The 26,689-nt window shown below is 47.8% G+C and overlaps 1 protein-coding gene and 1 long non-coding RNA gene across 2 annotated transcripts in view; one reads left to right on the plus strand and one right to left on the minus strand.

Moving 5' to 3' along the window:
• Positions 1–21,234, minus strand: part of LOC143408889 (uncharacterized) — a 30,141-nt gene extending 8,907 nt beyond the window's left edge. The window contains exons 1-3 of the long non-coding RNA XR_013092531.2: positions 21,176–21,234; positions 6,270–6,374; positions 3,952–4,105 (exon numbers count right to left, since the gene is read on the minus strand). This is a non-coding gene — a long non-coding RNA (uncharacterized LOC143408889). The remainder of the gene's footprint in view (positions 1–3,951; positions 4,106–6,269; positions 6,375–21,175) is intronic.
• A 1,145-nt stretch (positions 21,235–22,379) lies between these two features.
• Positions 22,380–24,923, plus strand: Hes1 (hes family bHLH transcription factor 1). The gene is made up of 4 exons (XM_076867981.2): positions 22,380–22,729; positions 22,884–22,979; positions 23,225–23,312; positions 24,012–24,923. Exons 1-4 carry the CDS (start codon positions 22,622–22,624, stop codon positions 24,560–24,562), a joined length of 843 nt encoding a protein of 280 aa, XP_076724096.1. The 5' UTR covers positions 22,380–22,621; the 3' UTR covers positions 24,563–24,923.
• Positions 24,924–26,689: the final 1,766 nt, after the last annotated feature.

The raw sequence follows: 26,689 nt of genomic DNA on the forward strand, positions 1-26,689 counted from the left end.
TGGAGTCTCTGAGGATAGATGGCATTTGGCCATTGTACAGATGTGCAAACTGAGAGTCAGACACACTGACTTTTCCAAGGATCCCATCTTTCTGACACCAGTGCAGCACCATCTTGATTGCCACCTATTGCTCTGCATGCTGGGGGAACTCAGAGATGAAGGTACCAGGCCCTGTCCATCCTAAGAAAGGCCATGGGGTGGTACACATGCACCAGGGACCATAAAACAAAATGGAGTGCGAACTGAGTCAGAAGTGAAGAGGCACCAAGCACGTGCCAGCCCCATTTTACATAGAAACCTGCCACATCTTTGTTTTCTATCCATGGCCCAATTAGACTGGAGATGGGGGTCTTCTTTCATCAGCCCAGTCCCTCTAAAAGAAGAGGGGGGAACAGTGGCTTTAGGATTTTTCTTTTAAGCCCTGAACCTCTTCAGTGGAAAGTGCTGCCCTTCCGACCTGTTGATGTAATTGCCATAATTGAAGATTCCAGGCCCCCATGTGGGTGGACAGGGCTCCATTCATCCATCAGGTCAGCGAAGTGTAAACCTGCTGAGCCCTTCAGATGCCCTGGCCGCAGCCTCCCCCTCCCAGGCCCCTCCGCCTTGCGGGCTGGACTCCCCGCAAGGCCAGGGCAGCCAGGCCCAGGCCGCTCCCTCTCTGGATGTGGGAACAGTGCCTAATTAAGGGGTCTGTTCTCTTCTCCATGGGGCCGACTTAACGCCTCCTGACAGTAATGAGAGCCACACGTGTGGGGCTGGGGGGTGGGAAGGACAGCCTCCCCGCTGTCTTAGCACCCTATTAAACAGCAAGTCTCACAACACACACACACACACACACACACACACACACACACTGCAATTCTGCAGTAATCACCACCAAACCTTTATAGCTATGGGGAGCTGCTCCAATTCTGAAAGAGGAAGGAACCAAAGAGATGAAATAACTTGCCTAAGGGCACACAGTGAGTCATTGTCACCGGCCCCAGGTGTCCTGTTGCACCTCATAGCACAGACTTCCCTCATGGAGGGTGGGGCTCCCCACTGCAGTCCCAGGGGAACACCATGAGGGTGGGAGGGGAGCGGACAGACCCTGCTAGGGCAGTCCCTGTAGGAAGATTAGCTGGCCAGGGCAGAAGAGAAAGACCCAGGAGGGCTGAGGGTTTGAGTGGCCTCCAGGTCACCCTTTGATCACATGGCAAAGCCAACCTCAGAGGGGAGGAACCCTCACTGTTGCAGGTAGACCCCACCTAACCCTCTCCTGCATTCTCTGGGTCCTTGTCTCCTTTCCCACCACCCACAGCCCTCATGCCCAGGCCCCTGCTGAGCCACAGTCCTTGAGCACTGAAACAATCTGTCCTGTGTCCCTTCTTTTCCTGTTTCTCCAATAGAGGATCTTTGCACAGTGCCAGGCACACTAGGAACTCTTGGTAAATATTCAGTAAATATAATAAAAGTCAAGTTGATGTTTGTCCCAACTGTAAGTCAGGTTAGAGCATAGACCTAAGCACATTTTTCTTTTTGTAGAAAGAGCAGTGAGGTCTCCTGAGAGGCAGGTAGAGCAAAAACGCTGAAATGAACATGAATTACTCTCAAGACACTGGCCCATTAATAAATATAGTGAATGAAAGGAACAGAATAGTTCAATTTTGCCTTCCAATTCCAATTTCAACTCCAGTGGTGTGGTGATGAGTCCCAAGAAAGAAACCAACAGTACCCTGGGTACTAACAATACAAACTAGATACCAGGTCCCTCTAGAAGCCCCCACACTAACACAGCCACTCCTATCTCCCCGCTTTACACCTAGCTTTCAGTAGGATGGATCTCACCATTTAAAACCTTTTGATGACTCCTATTTCCTTCCACATGAAATTCATAGTGCCTGGATCCTCAGTCTGGCCAGGCCTTAGCTCAACACTACATTTCTCACTACTCTCAGGGAACAGCCTTCCTCCCCATTCGTCAAGTTGATCTCCCCAGGCAGCTCAGACAGTGTAGAATAGGGGGCTGGGGGTGAAGATGAAACTTGGAGCCAAAAAGCCCAGGTATGAGTCTCAGATCCCCCTTTTGACAGAGTGAGGATTAAGGGGTGTAATGAATGTGAGTTACTCTGCAAACTGTAAAGGGCTAAAGCAATGACAGTTATTCATATCTACTCATGACTATTCCCACCTCCAGTACTCCCTTTGGCCTCCTAGCTCACCTTACCTTGCCCTTGGCCATGTCCTACCAAACCCCACTCCAAACCCATGGGAACTCCTGTCCTCATCCAATCTAGCTTTTAAGGCCTCACTCGTAAAGCATGTGCTTGTTCTCTGTGCCTGTGCACATTAGCCATCGAATTCAATGCCCACACTCATTTGCTTGCAGGTAATATGGCACAAAACTGTAATTTATAATTTAAAAAGAAATTATGTCAGGAGTTAGGGATGTGGCTCAGTAGTAAAGCACTTGCCTAGCATATGCAAGTCCCCAGGTTCAGTCCCAGCACAGGAAAAGAAACTGTGCCAGGCTTGGTGGCACATGCTGGTAATCCTAACAACTCAGGAGGCTGAAGCAGAAGGATTACAAGTTTAAGACCACCCTTGGCAAAAAAAAAAAAAAAAAAAACCTTAGGGAGAACCTGATTCAGAAATAAAATAAAAAGGGCTGAGGCTGTAGCTCAATGGTAGAGCATTCCTAGGTTTAATCTCTGGGAACCCCCCCCCCCCCCCCCGACACACCCTGCCAAAAAAAAAAAAAAAAGGAGAAAAGGAGGAAGGAATGAAGGGAGGAGAAAAGAAACATGATTTTCAAAGCTTAAGATGAAAACAAAGAGCTGGGCGTGGTGGTGCACACTAATAACCCCCACAAGTCAAGCTGAGGCAGGAGGATTGCAAGTTCAAAGCCAGCCTCAGCAACTTAGGGAAATGCTGTCTCAAAATAAAAAATTTTTAAAAAGGCTAGGATATAGCTCAGTGGCAAAGCACCCCTGGGTTCAATCCCACATAAATAAATAAAACAAAACTGGAGGGAAGAAACCAAGAACATCACCGAGGAGTATACCAGTTTGCTTAGACTGTCATGACAAAGTGGTGGCCTGGGCAGTTTAAACAACAAATTTCTCATGGTTCTGGAGGCTGGAAGTCTGAGATCAGGCCACTTTTTGGTGAGAGTGTTCCCGCTGGCTTGCAGGGGGATGTCATCTTGCTGTGTCCTCACATGGTGTGTACACACACACACACACACACACACACACACACACAGCTGTCTGGTGTCTCTTCTAGTAAAAGCAGCTATCCAGCATGAGGGCTCCATCCTCATGCATCATCTAACCCTGATCCTTCCAAAGACTCCTTCTCCAAATCCCTCCTGCCGAGGGCTAAGCCTTCAACATGTACATCTGAGGGGCATGAGGACACAATTCAGTCCACAGTAGGGAGAAAAGGGAGAGATTTAGGGTCCAGTTTAAGCTGGCTATTGTAGTTCAGTGCCTTTAGTGGACAGTCCTCATGTCTCCTCACATTTCTGCAGAGGGGAAACTTGCACTCCTGAGTGCACATGGGCATGGATTAGACAGAATCTTTCCCATCTCCTCCCCTCGGGGAGAAGAGCAGATAATGGGGGTGAGTGTGTGTCACATTTGCCTGGAGCGCTATGACAGGGTCACTGCTTTTTGCTCCCTCAGTCCGTTCAGAGCAGAGCTGTTTCCTGTTTTCTGGCCCCTCCTGGACTTCCATGATCAGCCACAGCTAGGGATTCACCATCATTGACACCTACTCTCCACTTGTACAATCAGGACGGTGCCTGTTCTCCTGCTGCTTCCCAGGTTTCTAGAAGCAGGTGCATAATCTTTTCTTTGCAGTAGGTTGAATAAGTGGATTCACAGCCCACTTGGTGGATCATGCCGGTCCCAAAGTCCAGATATAGAAAGGAATCAGTGGTCCCACCCCTTCCCCAACAGAAGCTCTTACCTCATCATTCATCATTCTCTATGTGAAGTGCACTTGGACCATGGTCTTGAACTACTGTCAATCACCCCAAGGAGGAAAAGTGACTGTAGAGTTCCTCACTGCCAGCAAGCACAGGTGAGCTTCCTGATGGCAAGGTGTCATTATGAAAATGTGGCTAAAGTGAAAGAGAAATAAGTTCGGACACAGAGAGACATTGAGTAACATAATTGATGGAGTCTTCAGTGATGGCTTAGCAGAATATGCAGTGTTTTTACGGGGCCAGTTTCTGCAATAACTTGAAATAAAAATGAAGGGCAAAGTATTGTTATTTAGGGCTGGGGTACAGCTCAGGGATAGGGGGTTTACCTAGTGTATATGAGACCCTGGGGTTCCATTTCCATTACTGAGGATAGAAGGAAAAAAGAAAGGGAGGGAGGGAGGGGGAGAAAGAGTTTGTTATTTAATCAAAGGCAGCTTCAGTCTCCCCCCAATTCTTCCACCTCTAACTTGAAGAACTACAACTTGCTATTCAAGATTGTTCCATTCCTCTTGTTTTTGGTGGGAGTCTTGCATAATCTTTGCCTGGGAACCCAGCCCAGCAGTGAAAAGCAATTCCAATGGGGGATGGGGGGGTTCCAGTCACCCACTAAAGCCCAGAGAAGATCATTTTCCAACCAGACATCTGTAATTGAGGCTGCTCTGTTAGAGGAAGGTGCCAGAACCTGCCTTTCCCTGCAGGAAATCCCTGGGTCCCAGGCGAGGTCTTGGGGAGGAAAGGGCAGATGGCTTTCTCTTTTCCACCTGCTGCCCAGGGAAGCCTGGGACTTGAAGCCCAGGTAGGGAGGTTTGTGGGGACTTTGGAATTCTAACATGGTCACCACTTCACTGCTCCCATTCGCATCCTCCATATTTAAGGCTGCAAAAAGGGACTCATTCCATCTCCTCCCCCCAGGCTTAATCACAGCCTTAAGCCACTGTCATTTGCAGTGTTGTAAGCATAGTGACAGGAGTAGGTTAGGTGTTTGGAACAGTATGATGTAAGTCTTGTGGTGAAAGAGTCACTGACAGACAGTGCAAGGTGACACCATGAGAACAGCCCAGGCTATGAGGTCATTTGGTCCAACAGGTAGGCCCTTCTGTTTTCTCAGCCCTGACATTTGATGCCCTGCCAGTTATTTAATAACCAGAAACGAGGTGAGTCCCACGAATTCCTGCATCTCCAGGGGGATGGAGGGGGAGGGCTACACTTCTCATCTGCCAGACTGTGGGTTTGCTCAAGGGCACCCAAGGGGAGGCTCCAGCTGCAAACCTCCCCAGAAGTTGGGTCCATGGAGCAACACACAAGAAAGATTCAGAGGCAAGCGGTATCCTGTCTGCCGAGAGCTGAAAATGATTCTGCACTCCATTTAATCCAAACAATCGTACCTGGCTCCTAGAGGGGAGGCCAAAATCCCCCAGACTTGACACGCATTCGACTTTCAGGCCAAAGAAAGCAGCCAGTTCTCAGCAAACTTACTTTTGAAGAGATTGTGGGAGGGCTGGGGGACAGCTGGATGACAGAATGTTTGTCTAGGGTGTGTGGGGGGAAGCCCAGAATCAGAAAAAGAAAAAAAAAAAAAAAAGCACAAAAACCTGGGGGAGAGGAGTCTGTAGAAAAAAAAAATTCTGTTTGGGGAGGGATATTGTTTTTATTGCTTCTTTTGTTTATTTTGCTGCTTAATGTATGCCACACATATGACCAAACATGCAAAAACATAGTTTTAAACTATTTGATGACACTGTAATTAACGCTTCAAAAAAAGTAAATATTTGAAAGGACACTATAATTAATATTTCCAAAAAGTAAGTTCTAACCAAACATATTTTCTTCAGAACATTTCATAGAAGTTCAAGGAAAAAAATGGTTATCGATTTCCTCTTTAAGCACAGTATTGAGGTGGGGGTTGAAATGGTTTCCTAGGGTGCCCCCTAACAAAGTACCACAAACAGGTATCTTAAAACAACAGAAATATATTGTCTCAGGGTTCTGTAGGCCAGAATTCCAAACTCAAGGTGTCAGCAGGGCCCATAACATGTGACAACCTCTAACAGCTAAAATCAGATAAAAGGGAACATAGGACTCACAGCTCCACTTTGGTCCTGCCAACCCTGGGAAAGTTCTTTTGCATCAGCAAAGGTATCAGTACATCAGTGATTCTTCCTACAAAGGGAGCAAGCTATTCCTTCATCAATATTTACTAAGCACCTACTACTGAGTACCCAGATGTGCTGACTATAGGTGAGAGAGACAAGTGGAGGTCCCTGTTACCAATAAAGAATATTAGAAATTCTTTGTTCACCTGTGTCAGGTAGGTGATGAACAGTCTGAGGGCCAGGCCCCCTGTCCCAGACATCCTTTGCAAGAGGTCTCACAGACTCATGTGGTATCATGTTGCAAGGATCCCCTGGGAAGAGAAAAACCAACACGGTGACTAAAGAGCAACATGTTACACAGTAGAGGAGACAAAGTCCAAAAGCCACATGGAGAACTGCAAGATTCTCAAGATGGAAAGAATCTGAAAACATCTTAGTTCGGGTGTTTTTTTTTTGGGGGGGGGGGGAGGTTGTTAGTTTTGTTTTGTTTTAACTCAACAGAAAAAATCAATGAGGCCCTTTCTTTGACCAAAATCTTATGAGGTTATGCAATGTCTGAACAGGCAAAGCCAAATGGTTCTAGAAGAATTATAGGGCTTGAGAAAGCCTCACCTGTTCAGCACCACCTGTAGGCCCTAGAGCCACGGTCCCTGGAGGAAGCCCCACAGGTTGTGGCTTGTAAACCATTAGATCATCAATGGGAAAGCTGGCCCCAGAGAATGGCAGAGACAACCTTGTCAGGGTTGCACACCATGAGCCTATGGCAGAGACAGGACCAGAACCTGGGTTCTTCTCTGATTTCCAACCCAAAGCTTTCTGCACAGTCTCATGTTCTCAGAGTAGAGTGGCCAGGAAGGTGGGCTGCCATGCCTTCTGGTCTCCCTTTTCAACCAGCCGTACAGACTCTCCTTTCCTTCAACCTCCTCTCTGCACCTACACTGCATTTCCTAGCCAGAGGCATCTTTCAGATTCAGCCCTAGGTCCTTGGCCTGGATTGTGGTCTTCACCTCTGGGTGGCCATGCAAGGACTCAATGTCTTTCTGGGTCTTTTCCAACCTAGTCATGTGGCAAGGGTCAGCAGGCTTCCAAGTCCTGGTTCCATTCTGCAGCCTCCTTGCTCTGTAACCCTAGCAAAGCTGTCTGAGCTAACGGGGATTCACTTCACTCCCACAATCACCTTTCCTTCCCTCTCTGGAGGAGAAAAACCAAGGTCCACGAGACCAAATGGAGAGTCATTCCTTGGGGTAAGCTCTGAATCCAGCTTTTTCTGATCTACATTACTGAAAATTACAGAATAAGTTGGTTCAGGGGGAGGATACATAGAATTCCCAAAGGCAATGATTCCCAAGGATATTTCACAGTGGCCTGGGCACAGCTCAGAAGTCCACATCCCAAAAGCAATACCCAACGCCCAGGTTTCTTAGTCAACCAACTCATCCTGGGAGATCCTTCCATGGGGGCAGGGTCTCCTGATGAAAGGTCCTGCCCATGTCTGATCTCAGTCTAACCTTCATCCACAAAATGTACTCTCCAAAGACTCACAAAGTCTTTTAACAAGTTGCCTCTGGAGTCTGTTTCCTGCTTGTCCTAGGGAAGGCAGTAGGTTGGAGAAATCTCCAGAGGGTGGTGCCTCTAGGAATTAGGGAGTGTGTACTTATGACGTCTGAGTTCAAGGCTGGGCTGTGCCACTTACTTGTGGACTTGGGACCAATCTTTTGATTACTCTTGATCCCGTCTTAGAGCTGTAAATTGGGGGTTTATTCAACATTCACTCAATATCCCCCACCCCACCCCTTGAGCACCTATGCCATACTGGTCCCATGCAAGGCCATGATGCACTTCCCCCTCACTCCTCGGCAGGACGTTGTGAGCATCAGACTATTGGGGTCTGAAATGACTCCTCCGTGGCCCAGGCATGTAAATACTCTTTCCACTCTGAGACTTCCCTGGAGCAGAAGGGAGTCATTTCTTCAGTATGCCCCTCAGTCCTCGGAGGCTCTTCTCTGATTTTATACCAAAATAAAACTGTGATCAGTTCTCAGGTTTTTCATGATTTTTCATCCCATGACCCATTTGGGGGGCTAAATTGACACTTGGAAACCCATGATTCATGTGAATAAGTATCCTTCAACTTTCCTTTAAAAATGGTGAATGATATGAACTTTGTCTTTTCACCTTGTAGAGCCAAGCAATAAATAACTATGCTCAATAAATGAGTTGACAGGAGGGACGGAGGGAGAGAAGAAAAGGCGAAAGCGAGGGACAGGAAATCTTGCCTCCGAGGAGGAGAATCAGCAAAATAGAATCAAAAGGAAGGAAAACTTTTCTGAGCTTACTTTGCCCATATCTCAGATGAGCATCCTCTGGAACACTCTGGGGAGAGCTGGTAGTGACTTAAGGTTGTGAGCTCCCTCTCTACCTGTGGCATGAGGACCCCTGGATCTAAAGGACATCACGTGTTGTTGGTCAGCAAGGTTGGACATCCAGGGCTCAGCACCCTCACATCTTCGTATCACAGGAGAGACATGAGGGAAGTGGGCGATGTGGGGGTCCTTACCATCGCCACCCTGACAGCCAGGGCCAAGGAGAATATTTTCATCTACCCTCTTTCTTGTTTCTTTTAAGCTTCTTCTAGTGATAAAAGCTGGAGCAAATTGAAATTGTCAGCTCTGTGGTCTTTAAGCAATGGGAAAAGTACTAGAGATCATGTGAACCACACTTCTGAAAACTTAAAGAAAAAAAATCTAATCTTGCCTCAATAAAAACGACATCATGTCACTGCGATCGGCAGGGGGAAGGCCTGAGAGTTGCTGGCAGTGGCCCAGCAGAGTTCAGGGGTTATGTTGGCTGCGCTGAATTCCCACGGGAAAGGTAGACCCGGAGCACCGCCTTTCAGGTGAGCCTCAGGTCTGTCAGGTACGGGGGGGCAGGGAGAATGAGAAGTCTCCCCCCTCAAATCGCTGTCGTCTCTGGCTCTGCTGTAACAGCCAGGCAGAGGCAGCCCCTCCACCCGTTCTCTCCCACCTGCCTCTCTTCCTGATGTGGCTTTGGCTGTGTTCCTGTCTTTGGCTGGCTGACTTTGAGGGACAGAGAAGACAACAGCCACCCTGGGACATCTCAGTGACAACAAACCCCTTGTGAGGGCACAGACCTAGAGCCAGGGAGGGTGGCACCAAATGCCCCAATACCACTCAAGTGTGGAGTCTTTGAAAACTCACCCTAGGGGTCTGTGCCAAAGACAACAATAAAAATGGCAGGTTGGCCATGCAGCAGCCAGCCATTCTGCACAGGAGCGCTTTAGCCCTGGAAGTGCAGTGCTAGGAGCTGGCTTCACAGGGCCTCAGCTGACCTTCAGTTGCCAGTTACCCTCTGCTCCCAGCCACTGACTATGTATTAGCAATCCCCAGATGGGTATATGAGGTACAGGTAAGGATGACTGCCCCTTGGCAGGGCTTGGGGGACAGGGTCTACAGACAGAAGGACTACTGTTCAGGATCTACCTTTTTGGACAGTTTAAAATTTTTAAACATGTATTTTTAAGTTAAATTGTCTAACTTTTCAAAGTGGGGTGCACAGGCCCTCTCTTAAGGGTACAGTGGCCCAACAAAAGGAAAGTTGGAATTTCAATTTTACTTGAAAGGTTGGGCAGAGAAAGGGGCAGAAATGTGACTTTTATATTAAAAGAAATATGAATATATGGAGAATATAATGCAAAATGTACTTGAAAAGTAAGAGGAAATATAAAATTTCCCTTCTTGTGAAATGCCATATACCAACTTTAGCCACACACAGGCTGAAGGCACACTTGGTGTTCATTCTTGTGTTTAAGGGACTCTGGGGTCCCAGGGCTATTTGTGTCACCTCCAGGAGTGACCGATGTGAAGCAGAGTAGAATCATTGCCTCCAACTTATAGTGCAGCTGTTTGGAGTGAAGAAGTGGGGATGGGGCTGAGTCTTGGAGAACTGAGGGCACTGAGGGATGGGAGATCTGAGGGACAGTTGGTCTGAGGGGAAGGATGGCCCTGGAACAGAGAGGGCATGTTTGGTGGGCCAGATTACAGAAGGCTCCAGTGAGCAGCCCCAGAGCTAACTGTTGCTCCAACTTGTCCCTGTAGCCCAATTCATAAATATAGGCATGTTAAGGCAAATCCAAAATCACTATTAAGGGCTGGGGGTGGAGTTCAGTGGTAGACAACTTACCTAGCATGCAAAAGACCCTCAGTTCCATTCCCAGCAAAAAAAAAAAAAAAATCAACAAGAGACCACCCAGTAATAATTGCCATGGGCAAGATCCTTCAATGGAGTCTAAGTTTAGTAGCTGGAAGTATAAGCCCCATGTGTCCCACTTTAAGACAGGTCTGCATCTCCCTTTATGGATTCCTGCTGAACAAGGGGAAATAGAAGACAGCAGCGAGCAAAACTCTAGGGAAGAGTGCTCTTTAAAGCCACATAAAGAAACTCTCTTGCAAAAGACTGGCATGGGGTCACCTGTGGAGACAGGTGGGAGTGGGGAATGAAAGCTCATGACATGGAAACCAGGGTGAAAACTTGTCTTGAACCTATCAACAAGTGAAAGGAAAAATCTATAATACTCAAAAGCCCCTGTCTGGGTCACTCTATACAGTCTTATTCTGAGAGAAAGCAGCAGGCCCCATGCAGGGTATGGAAGATTGAGATCCCATGTTATCACCCATTTTTGCTCAAAGAGCTCTGCATATTTGGGTGTTATTTTTATCTTCTACTTTCATTTATTGTCTCAAGGTAAACACTTGTGATTCCTAAATGCCTGAAGAGTGAATCAGTATTCTCCTGTTCAAACCAGTCGAGGCCACATCAAACAATAGCCCACTAGGGATTATTAATCATTAAATAGGGGCATATATGAACACTTAGTCAAGGAGACCATTTTTCTTTTCTTTCTTGTCTATTTTTTTTTTTTATAAAATTAACAAAGCATAAACCTTGACTTTGGCCTGTTCAGAAAAGGAGTGTATTTTTTAACCACAAAGACTTGTCAAATTCAAGGCTAACAGGGCAAATATTTCAGGTGGGAAAGTGTTCCTTCCCTTGAGGTCTCCCACAGCCCTGAACAATGGCCTAAATTTCAATCTGTAGCGCCTTCCTTTTCTATATTCACACACCCAGGGAAAATGGATGTTCTCAGTCATGGTTGGTAGATGCAAGCGTCCCTGGTAGGATTGCTAGACTATAGCCACACCTGGATACAAATTGATAAGTAGGAGAGCCCAGAGGATACTTGCTCTGTCCCAGAATAAACCAAGTCATTTCAAATATGTTGTGAGTAAAACCATGAAAGAGCTTCTCTCTCCTTCTCACTATCTTATATACATTGCATAATGTCCTCCAGGTCCAAAAACTGGGGCTGCTCCCTCTATAGACCCTAAATCCATATTACCTCCTACAGGTGTGAAAGTGCTGGAACATTGTGGACTTTACAATAATATGTGTCCTAGCTTTCCCTCAAGAAGCATCTAGATGATTGAGTAAACAAATGAAAAATTGAGCACATGCAGCCCACATAACCAGGATGACGGGGGTGGGGTGGGGGGTCAGGTTTGCACCAGTTCTCCTGACATCATTCTTAATTGTCTCTGGTCCTCAAAATGTTCCAGTTTGGGCCATAAATTATTTAGTCACCTACACAGAAGGAGAGCAGGAAGGGTCCAAGATGGCTGAAGGTACCTTCTTAAATATCAGATCAAACATAGGAGAAATAAAAGTAGTTAAGAATTTATATCGAATTTGCAATTTTCCAGGCACTGTTACAGGCACAATACACGTATTCATCCTCAGAGTATTCCTATAAGATAGGCACTCTGAATATCTTCTCATTAAACAGATAAGCAAATTAAGGTCCAGAGTTGTTATGACACACAGCTAGAAAGTAAACAAGCTTCAACATGAACCCAGAAATTCAGGCTCCAGGGTTGACTTTTTAGCTACTTTATTACCCCATTTTTCTTAAACATATATATGGATATACATTCAATATTCCTAGTAGAAATAATTCATATCAGTCAAATCTCAGCTGTGAAACTTGAAGCTCACAGAGGCTCTATTTATATACAAGAGGACATTGCACCTCAAATTTATAGCCCCCTATATTGCTATCACTCAGCATTGTAAATCAACAGGTGTGTTGGAGTGCTCTATGAAAACAGGTGTTTTTGTGTGTTCCATTCACACTTATTCAACCCAATACTTCTGAGCATGGTTACTATTTACTTCTTGACTATACAGAACCTTCCATGAGAAGCTGGCATAAAAAGGAAGCCTGAGGGCAGGATACAGAAGCAGGGCCCCACCTCCTGACCATTCACTAGTTTTGTGCACTGCTGAAATGACTGCCACCAGACTCACCTGTCCCGGGGGGGTCTCCTCTTTTTCTTTTCCAGTCTTCCAGAAAGAACCATGATCTGCCCACTGGTCTTTCTTCCCTTTCCATCTGCTGCCCAGTGGTGGAACCTGCTTAAATTTTACTTATTAACTATACATAGATATGGCAGGCTGCGGTGACAGCAGGATTGTTTGGGAGCTCAGTATCTCACTTCTTCCCACGTACCTTACCCTGGGAATTGCTTTGTACTTGCATATTGCCATGTAGTAGTGTGTCTTTAATAACCATCAATAAAGATAGGCCTGGGAAACCACGGATGGCCACAGACTCCTCTAAATTCACCTGGTTGCAACAGAGAGGAGCTGTCTGTGGGGGTAATCTGGCTACCCAGAGGTGGTCCCCAGGCGTGGCCAAGTAAACATACCCTTTGATTAAGCAATCAAAGAAAATTTAGAGAAATATGCTGACTCTCTGAGGGTTCCTTGAATCACCAAATATATTCTTAAGTCTGTGTTCATTCATGTGTTTATTTTCCAAATATTTGGAGGTGCCTACTTTGTGAAAGATATTCTACCTACCAAATACCAAGAGGAGATTTGTAGATTCCTTACCAGAGAAGCAATAGAGATGAAGAATGTGGGAGGTAAGGGAAATTCTTAGAATATAAACCAAGGATGCCATCACTCTGATAAATGAATAGCACATAGGAACAAAACTATCTGTCAAAGTCTGTGCTACAATTCTAATTTGCAGAGTAGGTGCTTATAAATACTCATTGAACAAAATTAAGTTGAACAGACACTTGGAATTACACAGTTCTAACCTGGCTATGCTGCCTGACCACCATCAATATGGGTTTCCTCCTTGATATAAAACAAACAAGCTGAGACTCTACCCCTCTATCTAGGTGATAGGCAGTCCCAGACATCGAGTCTAGGTCTGTCCCAGGTGCAGGACTTTGAGGGCAGGTGAGGAGAGTGTAGAGGGTTGACTAGCCACCCAGGACAAGGAGATCAAATACTTGAATGTTGAGTGCTTGGGTTCCTACGTGACTCGGGGAGCTTATTGAGATTAAGGCCACAGCTGGGTATGTATATGATGCACGCACAGTTTGACAACCTCCTCCAGGAGCCAGCAACATATTGGAACTTTATCAAGAGACCTCCAGTCAGGTCAGACAAGCCTGGCACACACCAGCATGTTTCCAGAAAGCTTGACCTCCCCAGGCCCTCTCAGATTTCAGCCAAGGCTGGCCTGTGTCAGTCCAATCTTGCAAAAGATGGAACTCCTTTCCCAACTTCACATAATGTCCACACACTGAGTGAAGCTAAGGGAATCCAAAATGAACTCCATTCTGTGGCAGCTGCCCACAGTGGTGGAGGATAATGGAAATTAACTCTCCGTCTCCCCCCAACCCACCACCCCTCTGGAACCACCTCTCAGACTGACTGTAGAGCAGGATGTAGTCTTTCCATTGCCCCTGTTCCCTGGCATGACTCCAAACAATCCCACAGCCTTTTCCAGTCAGTGCAATTTTATGTTAGGCCTACAGCAACACAGACGCACAGAATAAGCAACTCACTAGTGAGAAGTGAGGCAAGTTCGAGGATTCTCCAAAGCCCATCAGCGGCATAGCTGGTGTCCCTTTCTGAGATCTTCCTAGGAAACCTTTCAGAAAACACTGGGTGCTGAACTAAGCAGTTCTGTCCTCACTCAGGGAAGCCTATATCATCAGCAGGCAGTGTCATTTCCAGAACATGCTCAGTCATCTTGCTAAGTGGGATCCTTCTCCCATGTTTCTCTTCTGGTTTTCCTCTACAAGAAATCATATTCCTTCCTTGCCCCTTCCCCTGCAAAATGTCCTTCAAATTACTGGGATTGCCCTGTAAATGAAATGGGCAGACAACTCTGGAAATCCTACTCTCGCCCATGGCTCTCCCTGACAAAGGAAATCAATTCTCCTGGCCCCTGAGCTCCTTGTAGAGGTATTATTTTCCAGAAAGCCTGTCTGCCACATATCCTGTGTCTCCATTAACCCATAGTCCAACCAAATGTCACCTGTACTGACCACACATATCCTCTCCCTCCTTCCCTGGGTTGCCCACTCAGACCCTTTCAGTCTAGATAGGTTAGGTGATAAGGATGCATATGAGGACATGAAAGTGCCTTGTCAACTATCATGTACTAAGAAGTAGGGGGACAGGTGCCTCCAACTTGTGGAAGAGACCAGAGGTCCCAACCATGCTAGAACCCATCAGGGTCTTGGGCTGCCCCTGTAGCAGTTGCCTGAGTCATCATCTCCCATTCTCTGAGTCCAATATCTAGTAGTAAAAATAATAGTGCATATACAGACATCATCCCAACCACTTGGGAAGTCCATTATTTGTCTCACCCATCCCTCTCCTAAATGTGACATCAGCCAGCAAGCAGCTCAATGTCTCCTGTTTTAACCCTTCAATGTATTCCTAGGATCACATCGTCTGGTCCTGAGATCTACCCTTAGCATCAGGGGAGCACAGATTCAGGAGCTGGAATATTCTCTCCCCCAGTCTTCCTTTTAGAGCATAAATAAGGGTTAGCAGTAATAAGAAAGAAAAAGGACATGTGGCTTGGCATAGCTTGATGTATTTAACTGGGAGGCAGGCAAAAGGTTTCTTGTCTCCTAGAACTAAAAAATCAAGATTCCTTCCTTGCCAGAGCATACAGGGCAATGAGCAAATCCAAGAGAGAATCATACAGCAAACCTGGAATTGAACCATGTACTGGGAGCTCAGGATATGGCTCAGTGGTAATAGCACTTGCATAGTGTGCACGAGGCCCCGGGTTTGATGCCCAGCTAATACATGAACTGTGCTCTAGAATGTTATCACAATAATTCACCAACAGATAGCTCATCAGCAGTCAAATTAATCTTTGGGGTAATGTTAGTAACTTGCCATCAATGCCATTTAAAATGTTTGTTTCTAAAGAGATACAGGAGGGAGAGTTCTTGATTGGCAGGTGGAAAATGTGAGTCTAACTCAAACTTTGCTATTCCCCACCCCAGGGAAGCTGTTTGACCTTGTGTAAGTCACATCTTTCTAGGCAAAGTTTCCTCATCCATTAAGGGAGTGGGCTGATTCTGTGATCTCTAGGGCCTCTTCCAACTCTTCCCCTGTTCCCCCTTTCTATATTTTGTGAGATAGTGAAAGGAGAGATGAGGATTATAATTAAAAATATATTGTATGTATTCCTCCCGCATTATTTTCAAGTCCTAAGTTTTACTCAAATGTTTTTTCTAGATATTTTGTTTTTAAATAAATTTGGTCTGATGTCACAATTTGAGCAGCTTATTAGCAGGCCGAGTAATTGGATGCTTTGGGTTTTTAGGCACTGGGCTTCACCCCTACCTTCCTGAGCCTTCATGGAGCCCCTGGGCCTGCCCTCACATGCCCTAGCCCCTAGCACAGCTTGGAGCCTTTCATACACCAGGGTGTAAGGTAGCATCGCTGTGATCCCTGGCCCTGCAGGATTGCCCCCAGAGCCCTGTTCTGAGGTTAGGAGGTTAACTTAGAGCACATTTAGAGCCTTCTCACCACCGCAGCTGTGGCCCGGCCAAATGTGGGAGTTCAGTCATTCCAGGGCGCCCTTCCCCCATCCTGCTGGAAAGGGCTTTCTTGGCAGCCATCCTCTTTCAGATCCCATTAGAAGAGTGCACAATCCCTTGGTCTCACCGGCTCCAGTGGAGTGTTGGGGGCGGGGGAGCATTACAGGCTGCTATTAGCCAATGCTGACAGCTTCTGTTTTCTGCCCCCACCCCCAGTTTGCCTAGTGAGGTCCTGGCTTAGCCAGGAATCAACCAGGCTTTTTTTTTTTTTTTTTTTTTAAAGAAGTGGCTACTTATTTTTATCAAAGATGGAATGTAGAGTTGCCCTGTGTCTGCTGCCTCTGCATGGCAACCGGGCACTTGCTCCAAGCATTCCTGAACCCTCTTTCTTCAACAGACATTTTTCTTTCTTGCCTTTCCCTTTCTCCATCCAAACATTGGACCCAGAGCTTTGCAAGTGCTTCAGAATTAATAAAAAACAATGTTGCAGGAATTCAAAATATCTTTATTAATGTCTCTGCTTTAAATGCAGGCTTTGGCTGGCTATCTCGGCTCTATAAACCCTGTCCTAAAATTACCCAAGGACCACAGCATTGCAGAGCAGTGGACAGAGCTGGCTTTGCCCACCCTACCCCACCCAGACTTACATAGCTGTGGGCCCTTGAGCCAGTCCCTTTCACTCTCTGGGGCTTAAAATACCCACTAGTAAGCACAGATTGCCAGGATCAGCTTTCTTTAACCTGTTCTAGCCACACAAAAAAACTTTGCAACTCTGCTGAAAATTGTGGATTCTCTTCAGGGAAAAAAAAATTAAAAACGGTGCATTTATTCATGCATTTGAGAAGTATTATTAAACTCTTGATGAAGATGCATATATAGACACATTTAGAATTCCATTTCGGGGGCTTACAGGCTCCCTGGAGGTTCATAGTTAAAAAAAAAAAAATCTAGTCATAAATTCTGTGATGAACACATAGAGACTCTCATCTAGGAAAGACTATGATAATGATTCCCATAAAGAATCATAAAACTACCAGCCATCCAGATGCCAGAGGACAGAGCAGTGAGGCAGTCATTATGAAGGTGATTTCCAGCTTCCCGCCCCGTCCCAGTGGCCACCCCTAGGCAGGCACACAGGCAGACATGCATGCACAAGCAGCCTGGAATGTGCTGTTTCTGGGCACTTGGACTGCAAGGAGCTGGCTGTAGCCCTGGCAGAGAGATGACAAACATATCTCTTCTACCCTTGGTTGTATTTTTCTCACGGTCTCTGAAAGGGCTGCGATCAGGTGACATGTGTGGGACTGCCCCCTGTACAGGTGCGGGGCAGGTACTGAGTGGAGGAGAAAATCCTCCCTGTGGGTACTTACTCGAGGCTCTTTCAATAGCCCTCCCAGGATAGCTCTTGGCAAGGCAGCTAGCACGTCCCTGGCAGGCTGCGGTGAAACCGAGTGTGAGAAAGTCAGTCAAGCGGAGGAAAAGGAAAAAAAAAAGAGAGAGAGAGAAACAGAGCTAGGGAGCAAGCTTCAAGACCTCAGGCAAAATACCTTTTCTCTTCTTTTGCTCTTTCCTTTCTGTAGCTTTAAACCAAACTCATAAACCATTCCCATACCTAAGGAACAAAGGGGAGTCTCACTAGAGATGCAGGTATTTGTCTTATGCTTTAAAAGCAAACATGTGATACAAGACAAAAAAAATCCCTCTTTGTGAGTGGGGGGTATGCTGGGAGGAGCCAACCTGGGATCCCTGATTGCATTTGTTGGGCATGATGCAGAGGAAAGATTCCATTTTGCTGATATCACAGTGGGATCAAAGAAGTGACCTCCACTGATGCCCGCTGTTACATTTCTCTCTTCTTTGGCAGTAGGAGGAAAAGGATAACTGAAAAAATAAAGGTGGTTTCCTATTGAAGCAGAGGCTTCAAAACCCAAACATTTTCTCCTGAGTTGAGGAGCTTACTGCCTCACTGGAGAAAGAATGGAGAGAGTGCCAACTTGGTCCTATTTTCACTGACCAGAATAAGGATATTAAAAAATAATCTTTGAGCATATTTGCAAGACTTTCTTCATCAATGATTAAAGTGGAGAAAGTCAGGGAGCTCGCAAATTGTTTTTTTTCTTGCCAGATGCAAATACTAATAGCTAAGGACTAATTATTGGTTACTTGGGCCCTCTGTCCCTCCATCTAAGTGTGTGTGTGTGTGTGTGTGTGTGTGTGTGTGTGTGTGTAGTTACTGTCTCACTCTACCAAACACTTCGAAAAGTGGCAGTAAAGGAATTGCTGAATAACTATTTGACCTAGGGGACTGCTTGTGGTACTGCAATGAGACTCTACTTGACTATATTTCATTCTCCACGCATCATCAGGGATAACAGAATTAGGTGAAAAATTCTCAGCCTTGAAGGGACAGGGGTAGCAACCTAGTTATTTCATTAGGGCCCAGCAGCAGCAGACAGTGGTCAGTGTCATAACAGAGCTTAGAGGCTTTGGCTCTGAAAAATTGGGAAGATCTTGGAGAGGGTTAACAAGCTTACCTGGGAAAAGGTTAGTTCCTTAGAAGAAACTGGGCCAATGCATTTATGCATTTTTTTAAAAAAAAGTCAGATGCTGAGCCGAAGCATTTTAAGAAGCTTGTGAAGTTTGAGGGAGCATAGGGCAAAGGAGGCTAACTTCATAAATTCACCATCTTTCACCAAGAGGTTTTCAAATACATGGGAAATCCCAATTTTTTGAAAGCAATAGACAATTTTCTATCATCACCACTTTTCCTTTCTGTGTAAAGTAAGAAAGAAAAGTCCAACATCATTGGCCCAGGTGGCAGGTCAACAAAGGAAGCTTTGTTCATCACTTCTTCAGAACGAGATAGGGCACAGCCCACTCTGCTGTGTGTTCGTACACACACACACACACACACACACACACACACACACACCAAGAGTAGCCCAAGGAGCAAGAGAAGTAAAGCAAGCCTGCAATGAGGTAGTTTTGGCTTTACTCTCCAGGGCTGTCCTGGAAGGTGGGAAATGAGGCTTAGAAGGTAAAGATGGTTAGAAACACAAGGATGCCTTGGCCAGACTCCAGGTGGTGGGGGGAACATTGGGTTGAAGGGGTGAACTCAAGTAGTTGGATAGTGAGCAGTGAATGCCCAGGTGAATTGGCTCTAAACAGGTGCTTCTGGGTGTCAGTCTATACCTGTTACTTAGGTGAATTCCCTGGTTTGAGCCTCCTAACTGACCTATCTCCAGACCCTGCACCCACTCCACACTTTTGCCAGGGCCATGTTTCTAAAAGAGAAACCTGTTATCCCTTCTCTGCTAATCAACATTTTATGGCTGTCCATTATGCAAAGTCCAAAATTCTCTATAAAGCAAGACGTTTAAAGGTCTTGTGTTATGGCTTCAAATTTCTTCTCACCCTGAGCACCAGACCATGTTCCCAGAATAAAGATCCAAGTTCCCAGGATCTAGCCCTTTAATGCCATGGGTATTTCCAGCCTTGCCAGCCCCATGACCTGGCACATTTCCAATACCCCAATCCTACCCATTTTTCAAGGTACAATGCACAAGCAACCTCCTCCAGGAAGTTTTCCATAGTATCCCAAGTTAAAAGTAATTTAATTCTCCAAGACCTCCATAGTATTTTACCTCTATCTAAACACCTGTTTCTCTTGAACCTAGGACCTCCCAGAGGAATCCTTTAGGAGATCCATATGTCAGCTGTATTCATGAGTGTGCATTTTACTCTGTAGGCTTCCTGCGAGCAGTAACTGTCATATTTGTTCCTGCATCCCCCAGTGAGCCTGGCAATACTATTGTCCAGAAGTGTGGTTTCCTGTTTGGGTTAGGTCCTCCTGATCTGTCAGACCATCATCTAAACCCTACAAGAAAGGGAAAATAAGGAATGCCTGTGATCAGTCAGAAAATCAGGGTCTATCTGTCTCTGCAGTTGACTGCAGACTCTGCAGGCTGCCACTGTATCTCTCATCGTGGTAATCCCAGGGTTGAACAGTGTCTGGCACTGCGCGTGCGTTCCATCATAAAAGCAAAAGAGGGGCTTGCCCAAGGTCACGTAGAGTCAGGAGCCGCAGAATCTCATCCGGGACGAGATCTGGTGAAATCATTTACAACATTATCTCAGTAGGGAGCCCAGAGGAAGGAAGGAATGAAGTGTCTGAGAAATGTGTGCCAGGCCTCTGGGACGTGCTTGGGAGGGTGGGGTGGGGTGGGGGGGGCTACATCAAACAAGATGCTGGGATCCCGGGCTGTCGGTCGGTAGCCCACCGAGCAACTAACACGACTCTCCGGCGGCGGGATGACTGGGGGTAGATGGGGGCAGATGGGGGCACTGGGGTGGGAGCGAGGGGGCCAGCGACCCGGGCGGGTGGGAGGCGGCGGTGGCGGCCGGTCGGCCGGGACAGCGCGCGCCGCCCGCCCCGCGCGGCAAATCCCCCAGGGAGGCCGCCGCCAGAGCCCTGGCGCTCCCGGCCCGGCGCCCGCCACGTGGCACCCGGCGGCTGCGGCGGCGGCTCCTCCCGGCGCGCGGCCCGGCCAGCCGGCAGCACGCAGCCGCCCGCGCCGCCCGCCTCTTCCCGGCCGCCCGCCGGCGGCCTCCCGGGCGCAGCAAGGGGGAGCTGCCCGGCTGCCCTGGACCCGGGGAAGGGGAGGGCGGCGCGAAGCCGCTTTAACCGCAGCCGCCGAGCGGAGGCAGGAGGCTGACCCGGCCGCTTCCTAAGTGCGGTCAGGCATCTCGTGACCGCGGCGGGCGCCGGGGGCCCTCCGGGGAGAAGCAGGGCGGGCGGGCAGGGGCAAGGAGCAAACACCGAGGCCCCCACCCCTCCCCCGGGCTATTGCAAAGGAGGCTCTCGGCGGAGTTAAAACCCCAAGCCCGAAAATATGGTGGGGGTGGGGGGGCGAAGTCATTCTCCACCCTCCACCCCGGGGCGTGCGCTCCCCGCCCGGAAGGGCTGACCTTGGCCGGGGAGGGGGGAGGATGAGCGCCGAGACTCGGCTCCCAGCCCGCCGCCCCCTCGGATTCCTGGCCCGGCGGGGCCGGAGGAGGGGGCCCCGGACACACACACACACACCCCACACGCAGCGCGCGCCAATGAGCCCGGGCCAGGAGCAGGGGGCGGGGTTTTCCCAGGCTCGAGCACAGCAGCTGCTATTTACCTTCTTGGCTTCTCCCGGGGACTAGGAACCAGCCCCCGCTCACAGCCGCCCGCCGCCGTCCCCCGCCTCCCTGCCCCCGGGGCGCGCGCACACACACTCACACACGCACGCACACACACATCCTCCGGGCCGGCCGCAGCCGCGGCGGCAATAAAACATCCTGGCACGTGCTCGGGCTCCAGGCGCGCCCTCGCCGGCCGGCTGATGTCAAACTGCAGCTCGGCTGGTGTAGCTCTTAAAGGGCCCGCGTGTGTTGGGCGCCCGGGCCGAGTTGGCCGCCCGCGGGTTGAGGAGGGGAGAGGCTGCCTCCCTGCCTGCCACCTTAACGTACCAAAGAACTAAGCGCCTGCGGGTGGAAGGGAAAGGGTGGTGGAGGAGCACGCGCGTCCGTGAGGGCATTGCCATCAAAACCCCCTTGTTCATTTTTCATTTGAAATTCCATTTCCTTTCTACTCAGTTGGAAATTATTCTGATTGTTTCCTGAGGAAGCATGGAGTCCAAAGCCCCAACTCCCGAAGAGAAATAAGGGACTACGGAGGGGAGGGACGCATTTTAAAAGCCACTTTGCTCTAAAAACCCTGCCAATGTAAAGTGGAAAGTACTTCTTCTGCAAAAAAAGAATTTTAAAGATCTTTTATTTTCTTCATGATCTATTTTCACCCCCCTGAATATCATCATCTGAGAAATCACGTCAGATATTTTGGTAACATACCTTCGCATGAGTTCCCCCGCTCTTTTTTAACCACCGCAAATATGTTTTTTTTTTTTCCCCTTGGCCTCCTATGCCTTTTTATTTAAAAAAAAAAATCTCAAGTTAAATTATTAAAAAGTAGCTGTATTACATATAGCTACGAGAATAAAGAGCAAAGACCTTGGCCTGGAAAGAAATAGCCCAGATCAAAACCAAAGCGGAAAAACTTCTCTAAAGGAAAGCCCAGAGGGGAGAGTAGCAAAGGGTTAAAATCCTTTTGATTGACGTTGTAGCCTCCGGTGCCCCGGGCTCAGGCGCGCGCCATTGGCCGCCAGACCTTGTGCCTGGCGGCCAATGGGGGGGCGCGGTCCACGAGCGGTGCCGCGTGTCTCCTCCTCCCATTGGCTGAAAGTTACTGTGGGAAAGAAAGTTTGGGAAGTTTCACACGAGCCGTTCGCGTGCAGTCCCAGATATATATAGAGGCCGCCAGGGCCTGGGGATCACACAGGATCCGGAGCTGGTGCTGATAACAGCGGAATCCCCCGTCTACCTCTCTCCTTGGTCCTGGAATAGCGCTACCGATCACCAAGTAGCCATAAAATAATAAATTCTCAGCACTCGCTCAGTAGTTTTGTGAATGTCTCAAGTAAAAGAGACATAAGCAAAAAAAAAAAAAAAAAAATTTTTTTTTTGCATGAAGTATTCCAAAAATAAAATTCTCTAGGGATTAAAAAAAAAAAAGGAATAGAAAAAAAATGCCAGCCGATATAATGGAGAAAAATTCCTCGTCCCCGGTGGCTGCTACCCCAGCCAGTGTCAACACGACACCGGATAAACCAAAGACAGCATCTGAGCACAGAAAGGTAAGGGCAATACCTGTATATCTGCAGCCCCACGAAATTATTTGGTGTGTATGGGGACGGGGGGCTTTCTCTTTTAAAACCCCGGGTGACATGGCAAATCTCAAGAGAACTCAGGCTTTTTTTTTTTTTTTTTTTTTTTTAACTCCCTTTACAGTCATCCAAACCTATCATGGAGAAAAGACGAAGAGCAAGAATAAATGAAAGTCTGAGCCAACTGAAAACGCTGATTTTGGATGCCCTTAAAAAAGATGTAAGTGGGGATCGCTGCCCCCCTTTTTTTTTAATTAAAAAAATAAGAAGCCCTATTTTCTCAGCCACTAAGAATGAAACCTTCTCGCTTGCTGTGCGAAAATCTTACCAGCCAAGCACAGGAAGGCTGGGCCCTCTTGCCAGGGGTCCGGGGATATGGGAGCTGCGGCCGGAGTTAGGGACCCTAGCACTCTGAGGCAGCTGACAGGGGTCTGACTTTTCTCTCTTGCTTCCTCCTGTGTGCAGAGCTCCCGGCATTCCAAGCTGGAGAAGGCGGACATTCTGGAAATGACAGTGAAGCACCTCCGGAACCTGCAGCGGGCGCAGATGACTGGTAAGGGCAGCTCGCCGCGTCCCCCTCTGCGGGCGTCCCTCTCGCCCCGTGGTGATTTCTTCCAGACTTCCGCCCGTGGTTGTGAGAGGCATTCAGCTACATTTTACTGCCTTGGCTCACTCTCGCGTTCCCACGGTCTGGGTCTTATTTATAGCCACAACTCCAAGTTGTTACTGTTCCGGAAAGGGAGGGAGAGAGGTTGTAGCCCTGAGGTTGTCGGGCAGCTTGGTTGTGGAGGAAGCGGGTAGGGGCGAAAAGACTGAAGAGTGTGGTGGGTTTGAGCTGAGTGGAGCCTAAAAGGGTCATCTGGTCTAGCAGTCACCCACACCATCATACCTTCATTGCAGAAGGGAAAATGGGAGTTGGATGGCGAATTGGGTGGCATTACCCAAGGTCACACCGCGCGAGGGGGTGGGGTGGCTGATCTGAGGCTGAAATCTGTTTAAATGGAGCGACAGGGAATGAGGACGTAGTGTCGCGGCTATGATCACTACGCTAGTGTAGAGAGGTGACTAGTTTTTCTAAATGTACCCTACCCTCCCAGCCAAAGGTAGTTCTGCGGGTGCGTAATCACGGAGGCCCGCCGCAGGGACCTCCCAGGGCGGGAAGCAGTGGCCCTGGGTTGGAAGCAGTGACCTCCCCGGGTGGGAAGCAGCAGTGGCTGTTTGGTGACCGGTTTGTCTCCTTCTGGCCTTTCAGCTGCGCTGAGCACAGACCCGAGCGTGCTGGGGAAGTACCGCGCCGGCTTCAGCGAGTGCATGAACGAGGTGACCCGCTTCCTGTCCACGTGCGAGGGCGTTAACACCGAGGTACGCACTCGGCTGCTCGGCCACCTGGCCAACTGCATGACCCAGATCAACGCCATGACCTACCCTGGGCAGCCGCATCCCGCCTTGCAGGCGCCGCCACCGCCCCCGCCAGGACCCGGCGGCCCCCAGCACGCGCCGTTCGCGCCGCCGCCACCACTTGTGCCCATCCCCGGAGGTGCGGCGCCCCCTCCCGGCGGCGCACCCTGCAAGCTGGGCAGCCAGGCTGGAGAGGCGGCCAAGGTGTTTGGTGGCTTCCAGGTGGTGCCGGCTCCTGACGGCCAATTTGCCTTCCTCATCCCCAATGGGGCCTTCGCGCACAGCGGCCCAGTCATCCCGGTCTACACCAGCAACAGTGGGACCTCAGTGGGTCCCAACGCAGTGTCTCCTTCCAGTGGCTCCTCGCTCACGGCGGACTCCATGTGGAGGCCGTGGCGGAACTGAGGGGCTCAGACCACCCTTCCCCTAAATTCCCCAGCCCACCTCTCTCCCCTCCGGACACTAAACAGGAACTTGGCTGTTAGGAAAGAAGACTTTTGTGATTAAGTGGTTACTTCGGATTTTTTGTTTTTGTTTTTAATTTCTAAAAAGTTACTTTTTTGTAGAGAGCTGTATTAAGTGACTGACCATGCACTATATTTGTATATATTTTATATGTTCATATTGGATTGCGCCTTTGTATTATAAAACTTGAGATGACATTTCGTTTTTTACACGAGATTTCTTTTTTATGTGATGCCAAAGATGTTTGAAAATGCTCTTAAAGTATCTTCCTTTGGGGAAGTTTGAGAAAATAAAAGAAAAAAGTGAAGGCTTTTATGTCTTAGAACTGATTATTTCAGAATATGTAAAAAAAAAAAAAAAAAGACTCATTGTAGATTTGAAATACATGTAGTCTGGGAATTCAGAATTGGCTCTTTTTTTTTTTTTTTAATTAAATCCATCTAAAAAAGAGTAAGTTCCATGTAACTTACAAGAACCCATCTTATATGGCTTCCCTGATAAACTTTTTGGTCATTCTCTTCAAGGATTTCAAAAAATTTAAAACTTATTCAGTCCTTGTTCTATTCCTTCTGAGAAGAACTGAATTTATGAAGTTCACTGGATCCAGTCTTATTGCCCATTGCACATTAAAGATGTCTCCTGCACACTACTCCCCTAGGGTAGCTACCAACACCCAAAGTAAAAACATTCTTAGCAGCTGCAGCCTCCTACCTACAAGTACTGAGGTACTTAGTCTTTCCATAGGTGTAGTTAGACATTCCCTAGCACCAGCATCCAAAAGTTTGAAATGCCTCTCTGCACCCTCTTCAAGCAAGCTGAAGAGGTCAACAGATTCCTTCTGCCAAGGGACAGCTAGTTAGACTCCCAAGTGGAGTCCAAACCCAGATGATTAACACCAGACATGTGTTTTTGATAAGTTTCTGTGCTTGGCTCTAATAGAGAAAGCATGTGGGGGCTACTCTGGCAGGCACACAGGCCATCTTCCCCTTTTAATACAAACAGCAAGCGACCCCTTCTCTTGGTCATGCCCCATTTCCAGGCAAGATGTGGGCTCCAGATAGAAGCAAAAGGGTTGTCTCGGGTTTCAGCTCACATAACCCTCCTTAACAAGTCCTAACTCAAAGCGGACAGCTTTAAACTGTGCCAGGATCTGCAGGGAATTTCTTCCAAATCCCATCACAAAGGCTTGTCAGATTTTGTCAGATTTGGCCAGGTGTTTGACTGCATCCAGGTGTTGGGGAAATGAAAACCACGAGCCCTGCGAGACCAGACACATCAGCCGCGTTGTGGGTCTGGCCGGCGCGCCCTCCTCCCCCACTACCCCCACCGCCGGCCAGTCCTCCTCCCTCCAGGCCCCTCCCGCCAACGTCTCATCCCCCTTGTCTAAGAGCAGCTTCTGGGAGGAGAAGGATGAGGCGGGAGAGATCAATCTTTGAAGCTTTCCTAACAAAGATAAAGCCAACGATTTTCTGTCTTGTTTCAAAAGCTTTACCTCTCCCCCGCCTGGCTCTGGCCTTTCCCACAGGCCAGTGTGGAGAGCGGCTCTATCACAGGAATGATCTAGTAGACAGCAGTCGGTTTTCTCTCCAATACCTTCGCCCCAGCTTCAGCCCCAGAGGGAAAGCTTTAAAAAGAGAATTTTAAAAAATGGATCTACTTTCCTTATTTTATGTACACGAAAGATGTCTTAACACACCCTCCACCAAAGAAACACACATGTCCTTCTTTATCATATCATTTTTCCGCATTTTCCCTCGTTTAAACACAAACGTAGTAACAACTGCTCCATCAAGACAACCATCCCAAACTCAGTGCTTCATTTGGTAAGCCTGTCCCCTGGCCCCAGTAGGAGTTCTTAACTGTCCTGGTAAAAATTATCCAGACATCAGGGTCTTAATTTTTATAAAAGTAATTGCTTTACATTGATGGTCTTTGAAAGTTATGGGATGGGGGATTACACTCTCCATAGCAACTGAAAATTAAATTTCTGTCTTTCCCTATATCAAAAATAAGCACTTACTAATGTCACCAAAAGTACATAGACACGGTTATCTTCCTGGAGAGGAG

Source organism: Callospermophilus lateralis, chromosome 10 (genome assembly GCF_048772815.1).
Source record: "Callospermophilus lateralis isolate mCalLat2 chromosome 10, mCalLat2.hap1, whole genome shotgun sequence".
In the NCBI taxonomy this organism is placed as follows: domain Eukaryota; kingdom Metazoa; phylum Chordata; class Mammalia; order Rodentia; family Sciuridae; genus Callospermophilus; species Callospermophilus lateralis.